Here is an 18,778-nt window from a genome sequence, read left to right on the forward strand (position 1 = left end):
AAGTGTACACAATATATATTTATATATAATGCACCTACCCTTGGACCAATACTACTATTACTATTACTACTACTACTACTACTACTACTACTACTACTACTACTACTACTACTGATGCCGGTGACCGGGGTTGGGGGGAGGGTACGCGTGGTGTGTAGTGCATAGCGTAGTAAAACGCGAGGGTGTGCGTACTCGGAAAACTGTCGTACACGGCGAATATGGGTCAATGAAAAGCGGGCCGGGGAACAGGGAAAGTAAGACTCCATTCAAAACCTGCGAGGCCCATCAATTAATACCGACGTGCGCCTTTTGACATATATAATAATATATGTATGTGCAATGCCTCCGTCGTTTACCTTTATTATGTATAACGGCTGGTCATAACATTTTAACGTACTGCGCATCGTTAAGTTTGTTAAGTTTGTGTTTTATGCGATGGCTGCTGGTACGGTATCGCACGTTGTTTGTGATATATAGGTACCCTGTATAGAATATAATACGAGCCGAGTTGGTAGACCGGCAAGAAACTTCGCCGTTTTTCTGCTGGGAAACTTTTGTAATAATTGGATCGTAAAAGTTGGCCGGCATCACACTACGGGTATTGGCTTACCTCTATTGGTTTAATCTATAATACGGTTGTTTGTGTGTGTGTGTGAGTGGGCATAATCGTGTATTTGTCGAGCACACCTGAGGGGTAGACTGGTAGAGGTATATAGTACCTAAGGTACTGATGAGATCAATATAACGTTTTACTATTAAATGTGTTATTAACATTTTATCATGTTTGACACAAATATTATGGTACTTATTATTATTATTCACTAATCTATTCAGTATAATGTATGTGCTTAGGTTACATTTATATACAAACAAAGCTTATAAAAGTGTGTACTGTATTCAGATATTCTATTTTCTTGTATAGTTGAATTTAATTAGGCCACCCAACTAAACTGTTACTACCTGCCATGCAGCTTCCAAAAATTTAATTGTATTTTTTAATAATGATAATTTATTATCATATTACTATATATTACTCATAAAATTGCGTTTGACGGGGAATAATTGTCTTTAAACTCCGACAGTGAAATAAGCGTATTTAATACATTGCGCATATTAATATTGTTTTTCTACAGCTAAAAACATTAAATATTAATATTTTAAATTTTAATTCTATATCATTTACGAATATCCTCATAATGTAATTTTATTTATTTATAACCTAATAAAATATAAATTATCAAATCTACTAAAAATATGAAATATTTGAAAAGTATATTCAAATATATACTAGTATTTAAGTGTTAGAATAAAAAGTGCCAAAAATTTTGATTTTAACGGATTTATTTTATAGTTAAATTATTTTAATTTGATTTGGGCTTAAGACTAAAAATAAGTTATGAATATTTTTCAAAAATATTAACTGATAATATCCGCTTTAAAATATTATTTTATTGTAATTTTAAACCAAAATTACTTGAAATTTTCTTTAAAAATGTATATTATCATATTCTTGATATGATAAAATTTTCGAACTATTTCAACTAATTTTAAGCTGTTCACTGTGTAAAATTATCGATTTTAGTAGTTTTTTTTTCGATTTACTTATAACATCAGATAATTCCTATCCACACAGTTCTAATATCTCTACGATAGGTAAATCAGTACTGAATATTGACTTAAAAGTTAAAACTATATTAAATGTTATATGGTATATGGTATTACGAGTATATTATTAAATTCTTAAATAATTGATGCAATATTTTATGAAAAGAATGTTCGAAATATTGTACTGATAAAGTTTATTGCTAAAGTTGCACAAATAAATTAGAAAATATCTTTAAAAAAAAAAGATTAACACGCACTATATACTAGTGCTACGACTTACTTTTTGATATTCAATATGATTTACCGTTGAATTCAAATTTAATATATTCATTATTATGATCCACTCAATGAAAGGTTCATGAAACTATTGAAACTATTATACCGCAGAACGATTCAGGTTTTTTTAAACTTTATTTACATAATAGTACTTACAACCTACCTGATTACCTACAGTAAGAAAAATAATCAAACAGGTACATATAATATAACAAGTGTCTAGTTTGAAGTTAACTGTATGTACGATGGAAAAAAATAAAACCTTATTATTGTTTGAATCACAATAATACATCTACTTTACTCTACTAATTTGTACGTGTTTGAAAATTTGTATTTTCTTTGATTTATTGTGCATTATAAGTTATAACATTGTTCGTACGAGTGCTTAATGCTTATATTTCACATATTACATTTATATACATTTATAAAAAATTACGTCTTACATGCATATACCATTTTTATAAACATGGTATTGGTACTATTATACATTATACTATTTATAATACCTTGGTATTATTAAGCTATTTGTTAATTGGGCATATGCATATTATATATATTTGCATATACAATATACATAGTGACATAGTGTAGACGTGTAGTAGTGTAGTACTGTAGGTTAACTATATATTGAATAATATATGCTGTACGCAATATTTTCTCTGTATAATTTGAAGTTGTCTGTCCTAATCTATAATAAATACCAATACCTAATGATTTCATGATAATCCATTTATTGTCATTTAACTCAAGAAAAAATAGTTCTAATTTAATTATTTTATAATATAGTATTTGCAATACTGTTATAAGAACAATTTATAATAATAGTAACTAGTAATAGGTGGTACCTATAAATTATTACTGATGTTAAAATATTTAATTTCGTATAATTTATAAGGTATTAACTAATAAATATATAACCAAATGTAGGTCATCATATAGGGGCGGTAATAGAAAAGACTGTGCTGCAGGTTGGATAGTATTATCTCATCTTTAATAATCATCAACTTTATTGTTAAAAGTTGTGACTTTTATACTTCGGAACAGTGGAACCATTATGACTTAAAAATATGTTATGTGTAGAGATGTGCTGAAATTCTATTTAGCGAATTGTTGCTCTACACTTATTTACCCAGTAACCTAACCACTTAAATAAAAATAGACTAAGGTATTAGATAGCTATTCCCGTTCACCAACTGTCAAATTGACGAAAAATACTAAATTTGAATTGTATCTAAAACATTAACATTTATTATTATAAATAAGAATATTAATATCGATATTAAATAATTGATTTTAAAAGTGAAATAAGACGTATAATGGTTTTAGAATGATAGGGTTTTTATCATTTTTTATTATTATTATTTTTTTTTTTTGTGTAGAAGAATTACTCAAAAAGTTTTATGAAATTTAGTCACACAGTTATGTAATCAAGTCTGAATAATATTTTTATGATAAATCATTTTTCAATATATAGTTTCTCTCTAAAACTACCGACAAATGTTAAACAATTTTTGAAGTAATATCAACAAATGTGATATTAAACAGGATACGGTCAGAATCATTTTTAAAATGATATATGATTGCTTTTAAAATTAATATCTACAACAATACAATATAGCTTTATAACCTGCACTTATATAGTTATATAGGTATCTTAGCGAAGACCGTAGAGAGCAAACGAATGTGTCCAATGTCCCAACTTTTCAACTGCCGTATTTTGTATCCTCATCCTTTTTTTACACTGACATATGTTACGACAGCCAAAGACTTTGTTTATACAATACAAATAAAATATGTAAGTTTGGTTTACAGAAATTCATATAAAAATATAAGGTACGTAGGAAATTTTATTTTGTAGTTTTAAAGTATTTTTTTGCTATACACAATATATTAAAAAAAAAAAATTTTAAAAAATAAGGATTGTAGACAATATTATATTTTAAATTTATAATTCTTGAGTATATTATTAGTGATTAATGATTTATATAAGTATATGGAATTTTGTCAATATTGTATTGCTGGTGATAATATTTATGTATGACGTCTGTGGTTGAAATTTTATGGTGCCTTAAATGATTTTGTGATTCGTCTATATGAAAATAAAGTCATGTATGATTTACGAGCAATTCAAATTTAATGCGTTTGATACACACTAAATAATATAATATTTTAAAAATTTATGATTATTCTCAATAAACTATCTTAATGATTATTCCATTTCTGATTTTATTTAGACATTATAGAAAGTCTAAGTAGGTATAGGTGATTTATATTTTTAATTAAAAAAAATTTCGATAGAAACGAATTTATCAAAATGTATAAACGGTTTGAGAATATTGTTAATCGAAAACGATATTACAGATTTAAAAGTTACAACCAACCTGAATATCAACGATTTTTTAAAATTGAAAACCAAGAAATGCTTGTAAAAAACTTTTAATCAATTTTTACTTCTTGACATTTAATTTAATGTAGATATTATTGAATTTAGAGAGATAATTAGGGGTCCATAATTTTAAATTGTACTATGTCTAATAAATGGTAAATTACGTATCTACCGATTTTGTCCATAGTGTAACCTGTAGGTTATTTAATTATTGTTATTTATTACTCTAATAGTCAAATGTCTAATACGTATTGGGTATAGACGACAGAGGTATTATAATAAGGTACTGCTCTTAAATTCTTAGTTGCAAAGTTCTCAATTAGGCAATATTCTTATACAGTCTATTTCTTTTAAATAAATATAGACAAATTTCAATAATATATTGTAGTAATATAGCACTACTACAGTACAATAGCTACTTTAACTTTAACCAAAGCTTGTAATGAAGCCAACGGAGGTAAGAAACTCTTATTATATTAATCTGATATATTTTAAATAATAAATTATATGTATGTATTATTTAACTTCTTGACAAAATTATAATTTAATATAATCAAATTTCAATTATAAAGTATTTTAAATAATTATATTATATTATATTCCAGTTAATACTTATTTATATGATAAAATAAAATATAATTGCATATTTAAATGAATTGCGGTATTTATAAGATAATATTTGAATTTATAATTTTAAAAGACTTAATTTGCAATAAAAATATTAATTTTTTTTCTTTTATGCAGTACTACTTTTATTAGTATTATGTATTACCATTTTACTATAGTAGTACTAATCAGTGTTGCGACTAGACATATTCATCGGAGGAGGTGTAAGCATAATAGTGTACGCGACCCATTTAAAATATACCTAATTTTTTAAATAATCAGTTCGGTAGGTGTCAAAAACACAGACGGACTCGGTATAAATTATGTCCATACGTTAAACAATAAAAATGCATATTGTATTTTATTAAAAATGGAACCGATCGACTCAGTACGACTAATGTATGGTGGGAAGTGGGGATGGTTGGTAGTTGCGGCATTGCTACCACCGAATAAATGGCATTATTATTTATTTTGTGGTGCTTCTACTACAACTACTACAATTACTACTACTACTACACGTGCGCAGTGTCCATGTGTGTAATTACGTTTGTCAAGTGATATAAGGGGTGGCTTACGTTTGTGATGGATACGAAAAATGCCGCGCTTCCAAAATTGGGTCAGTGCTACGTCACGATCGATATAGACGGCAAGCGCACGCACGCCCTCTTAATATTAACCGCGGTACTGGTGCGCTGTAGTTCGTCTTATCAACACAACAACAAATCACTATCAGTCTCGCCTCTCTCGAGCCGCAGTCTGGGTTCTTACTTCTTATAAATACCTCTCGGCACTCTGTCAGTTGAGTGGCTTAGTGTAGAGTCCGCTCGGATTACTTGTTATTGGTTATTAGTAAGTTTTTATTCTGACGTATCTCGGTGTTCTGAGTATAATATTCAATAATTATTATCAGTGGTGTCTTGTCATCTTCGGGGTTGTTTCGATATCGAATTTCACATATGCACGAAAAACCGTCTATTAATGCATACACTCGAGTGAATGGGTGTTAACGGTGTGATAAATGTATCACTATAATTTGTGGTTGGCGTCTGACATTCCGAGTACTTGAACACGTTCATTCAATATGAACCAATGATATAGACCGCTTGGTAAGTGTACCCGAAAAATCGAATCATACGTATTCATATCATCTGGTCTGCACAAATTTTACTATTCCTTGACAATTACAGTTTTACAGAATAATGCATTCGTTATGTGGCCACTTCAGTCTAATACAGGACGGCTGTGGTGCCATATCATCGGCAAAAAGCACCGTAGACACTGTACCAGTATTTACCAAAAAGACAACAAATTCTCGAAAACCAAATGTTCCAGATGATGAAGCAAAAACTTTTGATATCGTCAAAGCTACTCAATATGGATTGTTAGACCGGTGTAAAGAAATAATTGAAAATGGTTATGATGTAAACCAGCCAGATCCTCAAAATATTTATCTTCTACATTGGGCTGCAATTAACAATAAAGTTGATTTAATTAAATATTATATTTCAAAAGGTGCAGCTGTTGACCCTGTTGGAGGAGACTTAAGAGCAACTCCATTACATTGGGCAACTAGGCAAGGCCATTTATCTGTTGTGGTATTATTGATGAATAAAGGAGCAGATCCGTATTTTTATGATGTTGAAGGTCGCACTTGTTTGCATATTGCTGCACATTTAGGTTTCACAGCAATTGTAGCTTATTTAATTGCCAAAGGTGTTGATGTCAATTTGCGAGATAAAAATGGAATGACTGCTATCATGTGGAGTTCATATAAATCATTAGGACTTGATCCAACTAAACTTTTAATAACCCTTGGTGCTTCTATGTCTATACAAGATGATGTGCATAGGAACACTCCACTTCATTGGGCTCTGATTAGTCGGAATCCAACAGCCATCAGTATTCTAGTCATGAGAGGATCACCATTGACCATTAGGAATTCAATAGGATGTACTGCTTTAAATTTAATTCAAGAGTCAAGATCAGAAGTGTGGATAGGATTAAATACACTAAAAATTGTTGATGATAAAATGAAACCAAAGAATATTTTACTAAAATTAGATGAACAAACTATATCTATTATAATTGTTTCTGTAGTGTTTTATGTGATTGGAGTTATATTGGACTCTCATATGGTATATATAGCAAAATTATGTTGTTTAATTATTGGATATCTCATTATGTATAAACTAAACCGTACATATACATCAGTATCCAAAACACTGCCTGTATCAGTTTATTTTGCTACAAAATTTTGGATGTATGTTACTTGGATATTTTGGATATTACCCATCATAAGTTCTTGGTGTTCAGTTGGTTTCTTTTTTACTACTTCATTATTGTGGTATAACTTTATGTACAGTTGGAAAGGCAATCCAGGATATGTACCAAACACTAAAAATGATCAATATAACGCTATCATTGAACTGGCTGAAAGTTCTGGATTTAGAATGGATGTGTTTTGTAGTACATGTTTGATTAAAAAGCCAATCAGATCAAAACATTGTAATATTTGTAATAGGTAAGAATAGTAAATTAATTTTTGAACTGATTTTTTATTTTTATTATGTTTATGTTTACAGATGTGTAGCAAAGTTTGATCATCATTGTCCTTGGGTGAGCAATTGCATTGGTATTTCAAATCATCGTCACTTTATAGGATATCTTATAACATTACTTGTAGCATGCAGTTTTATTATTTTTGGAAGCATAAGATACCTAAGTATGGTAAACCAATTTAATGAAGAAACATTTCATTATAATATATTTAATGTCATTTGGGAAGTTCTCATATTAGATTCATGGGTCAGTTGGATTATGATCAATGCTATTTTACATTCAATTTGGGTATCAATGCTGTTAGGATGTCAAACCTACCAAATTGTTTGGCTCGGTATGACTACTAATGAACGTATTAATGCTGCACGTTACGAGCACTTTATTCCACATGGAAAAGGGTATAAAAGCCCGTATAATCGTGGTAAATGCCAAAACCTGTTGGATTTTATTCAGTGCTATTGTCTTCGTTTAAGATTTTTAAATGAGAAAGTTTGGTTTAATTATTATGACTTTCAAGTTTTTACTGATATAGAATTGAATTTTTTTGCTGTAAAACCTGATTTGGAATATGTTTAAATATTATGATTAAATTTTCAATTAGCAATAATTTTCAAACTAATAATACTAATGTTAATACAGAATAATAGTTAAACATTATTAAGATTCTATTGTACATAAATTTTTTTTCTATTTGATATGGCTTATTTCCAATAATTAATATAATATTTTAATATGTTACGTTTTTTAAAACTCATAGTATTTTAAACCCAATTATGTATGAGAACTGATTAAATTAAAAAATAATTTGTAGTTTATTTTTTACTTTACTAATTCTTAAATATAAAAATTAGTTGGATATTTATTGATTTAATGTTTTGAAATTTTGTCTGTGATTGTAAGTGAGAAAATTTAATTCTGTAGAAAATAATTTTGTATTTTAAAAATAACAATGAATTATAAGAAACATTTTGCAATTTGTTTTTTAATGTTAATTTGTAGCTAGTATATGAACTAATCATTTAATCATTATATATTTGTATCATTCTTATAATATGTATAACTAGTTAAGTATAAATTATTAATTTCTATAAATTTCATTAATTATTAATCATTATTTATTATTAATAATTTGGTCTTAAGAACATACACTTGCTTGTTCGGAAAATTGTATTATAAGTATGATATAATTTTGAATCATATTCTGTGTTAAAAAATTTATTTTTATAAATTCTCAGTAGAGTAACCTGTTTTTCAATAATAATTAACTAGTAACATACATTTTTCAGTAAATTTTAAAAATTTGTTAATTGTCAAAAAATATTTTAGACCTTTTTGTTTTATTTATAACAAATTATTATTTATTTTTTTAAAGAATTTTTATCAATTTATAAACGATAAAATTTTTATTTTTGAGTAAAATATGGTAAAAAAAAGTAAAAGGTTCCTCATAAGTTATTTACTGAAACATAATCTCATATTTTATATGCTTTTTAATTTAGATGTTGACAAAATATCATTTAAATGTTATTTTGTTATTTTCCTAAAAAATCATTTGTGAGGACTTTATTTTGAATTTCCAAAATATTTAGGATAATTATATTTATATTTTATACCACAAATTTATTCATACAGGTTTACGATATGTCTACATCGGTATTGATTTATATTCTATTAATTAATGAAAGCTATAATATAAAATGATATAATTATTTAGGTACATGCAATTTGTTATTGAAAAAATAGGTTCAATCCACTGTGTAAAAAAAAAAAAAAAATTATGAATTATATAAATATATAATTAGATATTTTTAGGACAATTTAAAAATTTAAATTTAACGCATCCATTACGCTAAACATCACAATTACGCGGCACACTCAACACTTAGCTACTATAGAGCCCTGAAGAAAGTACTCCGATTTTTCAAAATTGAATAATTATAAATTGTAGTATATATAATTGATAAATCTACGTTCACGTTAAAATCCATTTGTTGCAAAAAATTAATTTTTGGAGCTTTAAATATGATAGTTGAGAACTATTGTTAGTTTTTACCTAAAATTCTCTCTTGGTTAACTAACTGTACATAATTTATTCTAAATTTTAGAGTAAATTCAACAATTTATAATAATTACATTTGTAGTTTTTTCTTTTCTATTAATTATTATTTTTATCAAAAATATTTTAAACATTTAAAAAATATATTTTTTGCAATTTTAATAGCCATAACTTCCAAGACTTTCTATAATGATTAACATCGGTAACAATTTTAAATTTTGCTAATGAACATTTAACAGTCTATTGTAAAGTTCCTTGAACAATAGCTAAACAATCGATAGTAAGCTAATGGTCCCTTAAATATGATTTAGTAGCCCGTGATTGGTCGATTGAATTTTATGAAACCATTTAACTAATCAATTTTTCAATCCAGCATTTGGGTACTAAGTAGGTAATTTAAATCAGTGATGGTATAGTAAAACTATAAATTATCAGGTGTGAGCATTTTTTCTAATTATTTCCTTTCTTTTAACTTTAATTGCTGACTGACGAGCAATCACTCAATTTAGATCTGAGAAAACTCGCTGAATATATCTTATATCAATTTTATTGTAGTACAATAGGCAATACCATTTAGAATTAATCCTCCCCACGCTCGAAACTGATTAAAATCTTGAAATCCTTTGACTCAATTATGATTTCAACTGGTTACTGATGTAAATCGTCTGATAATCAATAATTGGATACTTTATACCTATTCGTTATATTATTAATTTATTTCATTTACCTAATTTAAAAGTTAATATTTATTTAAAAACTGTTGTTAAGTTTAAAAAGATAGTAATCGTAACTCACGAATGGCAATAACTGTTAAATTGTGTACAATACTACTTAATAGTATATTACTCTATGACAGTGATTGCATCCGTGATTTGCGTGTCTGAAATGAGACGTGAAACATTATTTACATTTTTTCTTTTTTATATACTTAAATACAATTTAATGATATGTAAGTAACAAAAAAACAAAAATCATAGAATTTTTTGCACGTTACGTTAGAAAAATTTGCCACCCCTATGACCTAATACCTATAGATTTGATACTAATAAAGTAATAATTGATAATAATGATTTTTGAAAATGAATATACCTACTTAGTTAATAGGTACTGCAATTTGTAGGTATTTGTAATATTTGCTATAGATATCCCGAAAACTTGAGAAATATAATAGTAGGAAGGTATATCTAGGTACTTAAAATGCTATCTATTGATTTTATTGACTTTTAATTATTTAAAAATCTGATATAAAGGTAAAATATACCAATACAATTTATTTGATATATAATTAATAACAACAACATAGGTACCTATCTACCTACTCTACACTTTTGTAGATTCTAGAGAGTTATTTAAACAATGGATTTGTACCTAATTAATTATCTATTTATCGTAAAATTATTTCAAAAAAGTAATTTTGACATTGTTATATTCCAATAATTAATTTTAAAATCTGGAAAGGGCTTTAAAATAATTGAACACGACTACATAAATAGAAGTTATATGTAAGCATGTCACCATATTATGTTTGTATAAATTCTAAGGTAAACAGGTATGCTGAAAGTATGACAAATTCCGTAGATTAACCGGAAATTATATAATCAAATTCAACTGTTGATGTAAATGCATAGGTAATAATATGCAAAATATGCAATGTCAGAAGATATACCTAGTTGGTCAGGCGGACCAATTATTAAGCTGAAGCCGAATTATAGTAATTTTATTGTCTGTTTGATCGAACTGAATATATGCGTTACTTTGATTACGAATTCAGTTGAATATACTTTCTTTTTTTTATTAATAATATAAAACTTAAATACCCATACATTCACCAAATATTTAGTATTTATTTAATGTTATGCATTATACCTAGATATATCTAATTTCCGTGTTTTATGTAAATATGTAATGGGTATAAATATTAAAGTACCTATATACCTTTTACAGGTAAATTAATATTTAATATCTATGTTATTTATTTATGTATTACGGTTTAATTATGATTTAAGTCAAACAACTAAAAAACTAATGACTTATTAATAGTCTTAATGTGCAGAGCATATAATTTAAGCTACTCAATCTCAATATCAGAAGTACCTAACTATTAGCCATTTAGTTGAGTTTGTAAAGATTAAATCTTGTTCGTCAAAATCAAGAATATAAATTGAATTTATTAAATTCATAAACTGTTTACATTTTTAACTATTTCCTAATTTACTGTTTAAGTATCACAAAATAATACTATTTTGATTACAAGTTTAGATATTGTAATTTAATGGGGTTTTTATAATTTCAAAACATTAGCGTTTGATAATAATCACATGGATATCAACAATGAACAAATTTATTAAATATTCGAAATTATATTTTAGTTTGAATTTTATACGAAACTGATTTCTTATATTATATTCTTTTTTAATGTCCGATTACTCCGATTGATATTCACGATTACATTAAAAATGAAATATATTATTCAATGTTTATATTATCTACAACACTAATCGTGCTAGCATGTAACAGAGTGAGTAAATTTTAATTTTTTATAAACATTTTTAAGCACTTACTCAAATATATTTATCAAAAAAATAATTTATTTACATTTTTATTATTCAAACCGATATTTATGAATGTGTATAAGGCATAGATGAGGAATGAACAACAATTTAAACGATGTTTTTAATTTTAAATATTATTTATTGTTATAGATTTAAGTGATTTAACGTATTTATGAGACCAGTGATCTTAAAATTACAAATAAATTCAGGTTTAGTAAAATTAAAAAAAGAGTCTTGATGTATCTTTAAATATGATGTCCTTATTATTCAAAAGACAATTCTCAATATAGTTTAACATCTAAAAATAACAAAAATATTATAACCATTTTTATTCTTTGCAATTTACATTATTCTAAATTTACCTTTCGAGGACTTAGGTCTTAGTAACAAAATAATTATTATGATATGTATATAATGTAAAATGTATCTAGTCAATAACTATTTACTTAAGTATTATATGATTGACACATGATTGACATATTATGTCACTGCCCATTGGGCACTAACACTGTCATGAAAGAGGTACTCAATAACCCTTTATTATATTATTTTAATTAATAACTCTTTTAAATATTTGTAAAAAATTATATTTAATGAGTAAAAACACATAATTTTAATTAAACAATGTATTATTTTATGCATACCTACATGTTATATTTAAAAGAATTATACAATTTCGAGATTATAGGTAGGTGTGTTAAATTAAAATAAAAAATAATTTTATATAATATTTTTAATTTATAAGTAATTACTTATTGATTTTAATGTATTGGTCGAACAGCAATTAGTAATAAATAAAATGTTAAAACAGAGGTGCACGTAATAGTACGAGTAGTTTTTAATTTAGTCATAAATTTTATTCCGAAAATATCGTATTTAATTATTAGAATAATAGACAATAATATAATATATTTATACCATATTATATCTACTTATATTACTCAAAATTGTTATAAAATATTTCAGTAAACACCATAAAACAGTAAAAAAAAAGTTCGTAGACTCATAGTATAATTTAGATAAAATCTTAAAATAAATTAGAAATTACATATATATTTGTTAGATTTTTTGGTTTCAGTATAAATTACTTATGAAGAAACTTATACAAAATTTTCAAAATTTAGTGATAAAAATAAAAATTTAATGAACTTTTTTCTAACTACAAAATAATTAACAATTTCTTACGATATTTACGAATTTTATCAAAATTCTGACTTCAAATATATATAAAAAAAATTGTACCAAAAAATTTTCAATAATTTTATACAGATAATAGAACAACTTATCTAGGATCTTGTATTAATTTTTCAAGATTTTTTTATTCAGTGAATTATTTTTAATTGATATTTAAAAAAAACTAATAATCATTGAAAATATATTAAACCTACAAATAATAAACAGCTTAAAAATAGTCTAAATATTTTGAAAATTTTATCATAAAATTAAAATAATGATATAAATATTTGGTAAAAATTTCAAGTATCTATAGTTATTTATTTTTAAATTACATCTATTGAAGAAACAAAATTGTATTTACGTTAATCTTTTTACTTTTGATTCTTCAAAATACCAACTAGATCTAATTTTCAACCAAAAACCACTCCTATTTTTGAAAATCAAAACATTTTTACTTTCTTTTAAAGTATTTACACACACACACACACACACAAATAATACTCATCAGTCATCATTGTAAAATCAATACATTCATCGCTCCGCTCAAAATTTAAAGTGGGCATTACTTTATAGCACGATAGGAGTCAAGTGAGTTACTGTGATGGATGCATTAAATTTGAATTCAATAATTTATCATTATATAAAAAAAAACGATTTTGAGTTGAGACGGTTTATTGATCTTGTATCACAAAATGTACTTCGTTGTGTTTTTAATATTGTTTTTAGATAAAGTAATGCATTTCACTATAGTAATACAGTAGTATTTGAATTAATTTTTGCCCAAAATAGTGTGTATAAAATAAAAATAATATACGTAAATCCCACGAATAAAGTTTTTGAACTATTATAAAATAATGAATGCCGTTATTAATAGATTAAACATATAATTTCGTCCTAATTTGAATTTAAAAAATCTATAAAAATAAATTATATTTATATGTTTTAAATATTTTTGTATATCTATAACAAAAATTAAGTGGGATCTTGTATGACATTTTCAATCATTTTAAACCTGTGAATAATATTTAATCAAGATTTATGAAAATTGAAAATTAAAAATGTCTATAAATAGTTCAAAAAGAATAAAATCTTTTGAAAATTATATTATTTATAGAAAATGAATAAAAAAACATTTTGTAAAAGAATCTAATTATTCATTTTCGAGTAACACCAAAAACCAAATCGATTTTCTGAAAACTGAATTTGTGTAAAAATTAGCGGCTAGGTTATACAGATATATACCTAAAAAACATATCATTGTAAAATCAATATATTATCATTCCACTCAGAATCTAAAAAATACCTCATGAACATAATCTCGATCACATACTCGTCATACTCTGTCAAAATATATTATTATTAATATTATTTTATAGGTGGTTTACCATTTTCTGCTATATTTAAAGACTAAAACGTCTCATTATTTTGAGATGTTTTTTTTGTCCTAGACGCTGATAAAAAGAACGGCGATGACTCGATGATGGCTGTCATAAAATTGATCAGTTACCCGGGCGGCACCGTTTTTGGCCAAAATGAACCTTTCCCTTTTCGGCCAGTACACTATTTTGGTTACCAATGAAATATTTTTCACGTTTTTTTGTGAAGTAGAAACCTCTAGAATTCACGAACGGACGCTTTTGGAATATTGTTGCCGAAACATTTATCGGTGAGTTCAGGTATAGAGATGTTAAACCCATATAGTCTAATCCATAGACGTATAAAAATATGTACTGAACATACACACGAAGAGAGAGAGAGTGAGAGAGAGAACTTTGGATACAAAATTATAAGACAAAAATGATATACAACTTAGTCCATATCTATACTCATCATTTCAATTTTTTCTGAGTTTATATGGTATTAACTAGACCATTCGATCGATGAATATCGACGGTACTCGTGGCAAGCGGGTTTTTACGTTATTTTCCGTCGGATAGTCTATTATACGAAACTGTTGATGCAGTGGGCTTTTCCGTGTTCGTCTCCACTGTCCGATTCTCAATCGCAACAGTTTTCTAATTTTTTGTATCCGCAAGAACGTATTATAATAATATAGTGTCGTACTGTGTCAAATCAAGTCTTCAGTTCAACTTCAGTTCAATATACATCAAACGGTGTTCGTCAATTGCGCCGGATTTGGGACACTACCTGTATAGTATACATCTATTGCGCCGGTATAAAAAAGGTATATTAAAAAATTATAATCTAAAAGTCAATGACTGTAAAAGTTTTAAAATATTTGATATAAAAGTGACTTGTCTGGCAACATCAGCTTTATCAGATTGTGAGGCAATTAAAAATATATCGAACAAATGGTCAAATATCATATTTAATTTTGCCATGTCTAATAATTTTTCATGTCGGTTAATTGTATTATACACGTTTATATAATAATATATTTAAAAATCGATCAACGCAATTGATGTACACAATTTATAACATTGAAATACTGATCGGCACAATTGATGTATACATTTTTCCCATCCCATAATTTTTTTTTTTTTTTTACCAGTGATTTTCGGCGCAATTGATATATACCCACATCAAATGACTCAAGTACCACCACGGGTATCACACCATGAAGTCAAGGTACAATGCACTACAAAATCACCAACTTTATTATTCACGGCCCTTTTTATGCTATATACAGTTTCTGTGCATCTATAACCATTACTAAAAAATTGAAATGTAATGTATTTACATATTAAAACATAGATAAGACGTTAGAAAATCCGAGGGGAAAATTGATAAAATAATCGCCACATAACGTGCTGTATTATAATTTATTAAAGCTAGGTCGTATGAAAAATTGATTAATTTAATGATTTGATAAATTTAATGAATCAATCATGGGCTACTAAATCATGTTTAAGGAACCAATAGCTCACTATTGATTCATTAAAAGTTTAGTATTTGTACAACCTGGGATAAGTATAGCACTATAGCATCTATATATTAAATATCAAGTCATCACTAGCTTTAATTACACACCGCATGTCATCATCTGCTCGTTTATAGACGTTAAGGCAGGACATATATTATTATATATAAAATTAAATTTATGTGTATTTATACAAACGTTTTGGTGTAAAGTAATTGAAACGTGCAAGTGTCATCCAATATTTCAATAAAATATTACTATATTATTTAGTTAGTGGTGCAGCAAATTCAATCGTTGTCGGTATTTGTTCTTATTTCTGACAATCATCACTAATCATATTTTGTATTGTTCATTATTATACATTGTTTTTTTTTTTTATTAAAAATATGGAAAATTATTCAGATAATAACTCATTAATTATAATATTCATTTTTAAATTTTCAAAATAATGTCAAAAGCACGCTCAAACAATAAAATCGTATCTATTAATGACTATTAATATTTTAACTGTGTAAGCTGACGATTTTCATTCTCACAAGTTTGATTATGATATGGAGGAAAATGTCTCGTGATTATTTTATTCGGAATAAACAATTATAAAAAAATTAATTAAATTGTAAGTATAGGTTGTATTTTTTTTTTTTATTATCTCAAACAGGTATTGCTTATATATTATAATTATATACATTAATATTTTATACATTTTTGACTTGCCTCAGCGTATTACCAAGTGCGTAATTCTATATTACTACTCGTATATTATCATAAATATCAAATATGTATCCTTTTCTAATTTGATCAATTTTAATTTTTTTTTTTCTAAGAAAATAAGATAATAAAAATAGGTACCCATTTTAAAAATTTTAAAAATTAAATTACACAAATTTATGAGTATACTTTTTACATTTTTTTTAAATTCATACAGTTTGTAATATATAAAATTTGTTCACATAGTAATGGAGTATGAACCATACACGTTTCGTGGTATTCCTGTTGTCACTACTCTACTAAATCTTAGATAAAATTTAAATATTCATAAATAAATTAAAACCTATTTTCTCCTTGATATTTGCATTTATTTTATAAAAGTATAGTTATTAATTTATACATAAATAGTAATAGTTTGCTAATAAGCATATAAAGATGAAAAAAAAATAAGAATAATTAAAAATATTAGATATGCATACAAGTACAATATGTAGTATTGTAGTCAAGTAATTAATAGGTATCTTAAATTCTTCAAAAAACTATGCCTAATTAACAAGTGAAAAAGTTAATACTTTTTGAAACAATGAGTATGAATCTGTTCTTAAGTTTACTGTGTAAACTAGGTTTTAAAATATAATTACAGTATCACATTATATATCTTACAATTTAGAACATTTAAGTAATTGAAGTAGGTACCTCCATAAATTTTAGACAAAACAATTTTATAACTTATAAGTTGTATACAGCACTTGTGCAATTTTTCATGAATAATTTAATATTTATGCTAAATAGTAAAAAAGTCCAAGAAAAAAGTAATTTAGAAAAAATTGTCTTTATCAGGTAGGATAATAATATATTTTATATACTACATTTATTCTATGTATTTTATAATTTATAATTTATTCTTAATATAAACACAGATTTCTATGTTATAGTGTAATAGTGTTAGAGAAGCATTTATACTAATAAAGTATAATGTATTAAAAGTTTGTATAAATAGTAGATATATTATATTAACTTAGTTTAAGGTACGACGTTTCAGAGTAATTTTTTGTAATTATAAAGGTGTCTATTGGCTACTGTGTTTACGTATGTAGGTATTAGTCAACGGATTCTAGAGATGTATTCAGATATGATTTTTTTTTCACGAGAGAAAATGAAATTTAAACTCCATTATAATATAACAAAAACAAAAATTAAATGACTTGTATAATGTAAAATAAAATACCATTTGTAGGTTGGAAAGATTTATTTTTCCTATAAATATTAATACAATATTAAATATTTATTTAAATATGTTATGTACCAGCAATGAATTCTGTATTTCCATTTTCGATGGTATCAAAATCAAACAAATTATGTACGTTTAAATGTTTAATGACACCAGTAGCTTTTAGATAGGACATTAGTATCAATATATGTATATTGTAAACGCATAATAAATAATATTAGAATTATTTTTTGGACAATCTGACGCATTAAAAAAATTGAATATTTATAATGTAAATAAAATGACTATAAAAGAGCATACAGGGTGATTCACTAAGTAAACTCCTCATCTTAATTTTTCATTTACTAATGAAATTTTTTAATTTGGAATTTTTTTAAGTATATACTTTTCAAATACTGTATACTATTTAAAGAGTATTCTGGGGTAATACTAACTTCTTTTTTAAAATAAGAATCATCCCTTTCCTTAAAGTTGTTAGTAAATTATTTTTTTGAAAAATTAAACGTATCTTAATCAAAATTTGAACAAATAGTTTTTGAGATAATTAATTTTAGGTATTAAAGATACAAAATAATAAATCCATAAAAAATAGTTTTAGAAAATATAAAAACTATGATGATTTAAAAATCACAGTAATTTATAGTAATTGATCAACATTTTATATTTAAAGTTTTTTTAGTTTAAGAAGTACTTGATTAAATATTACATACATTACATTTATACAGTCTTAATTTCGTTAAAT

General features: G+C 25.7%; 2 protein-coding genes across 4 annotated transcripts in view; one reads left to right on the forward strand and one right to left on the reverse strand.

The window, feature by feature from the left end:
• Positions 1-18,778, reverse strand: part of LOC112599174 (rho GTPase-activating protein 100F-like) — a 36,908-nt gene that overhangs the window by 10,290 nt on the left and 7,840 nt on the right. The window lies entirely within an intron of this gene.
• Positions 5,616-8,029, forward strand: LOC112599175 (palmitoyltransferase Hip14). 2 transcript variants are annotated; one of them, XM_025345985.1, is made up of 4 exons: positions 5,616-5,722; positions 5,784-5,979; positions 6,061-7,394; positions 7,456-8,029. In XM_025345985.1, the coding sequence occupies exons 3-4, from the start codon at positions 6,073-6,075 to the stop codon at positions 8,006-8,008; spliced, it is 1,875 nt and encodes a 624-aa protein (XP_025201770.1). In that variant the 5' UTR covers positions 5,616-5,722; positions 5,784-5,979; positions 6,061-6,072; the 3' UTR covers positions 8,009-8,029. The 2 variants fall into 2 exon arrangements, with proteins under 2 accessions (XP_025201770.1, XP_025201769.1); XM_025345984.1 differs by having other exon boundaries at positions 5,616-7,394.

The sequence above is a fragment of the Melanaphis sacchari genome, unplaced genomic scaffold (assembly GCF_002803265.2).
Source record: "Melanaphis sacchari strain LSU unplaced genomic scaffold, SCAv2.0 Contig4_pilon_pilon, whole genome shotgun sequence".
NCBI lineage: Eukaryota > Metazoa > Arthropoda > Insecta > Hemiptera > Aphididae > Melanaphis > Melanaphis sacchari.

What these genes read in the sequence shown, in the direction of transcription:
- LOC112599175 (XM_025345984.1), top strand. Translation starts at nt 6,073, where the DNA reads ATGCATTCGTTATGTGGCCACTTCAGTCTAATACAGGACGGCTGTGGT. An exon ending in CATTGTAATATTTGTAATAG is followed by an intron (nt 7,395 to 7,455) that starts GTAAGAATAGTA and finishes TTATGTTTACAG; the next exon opens with ATGTGTAGCAAAGTTTGATC.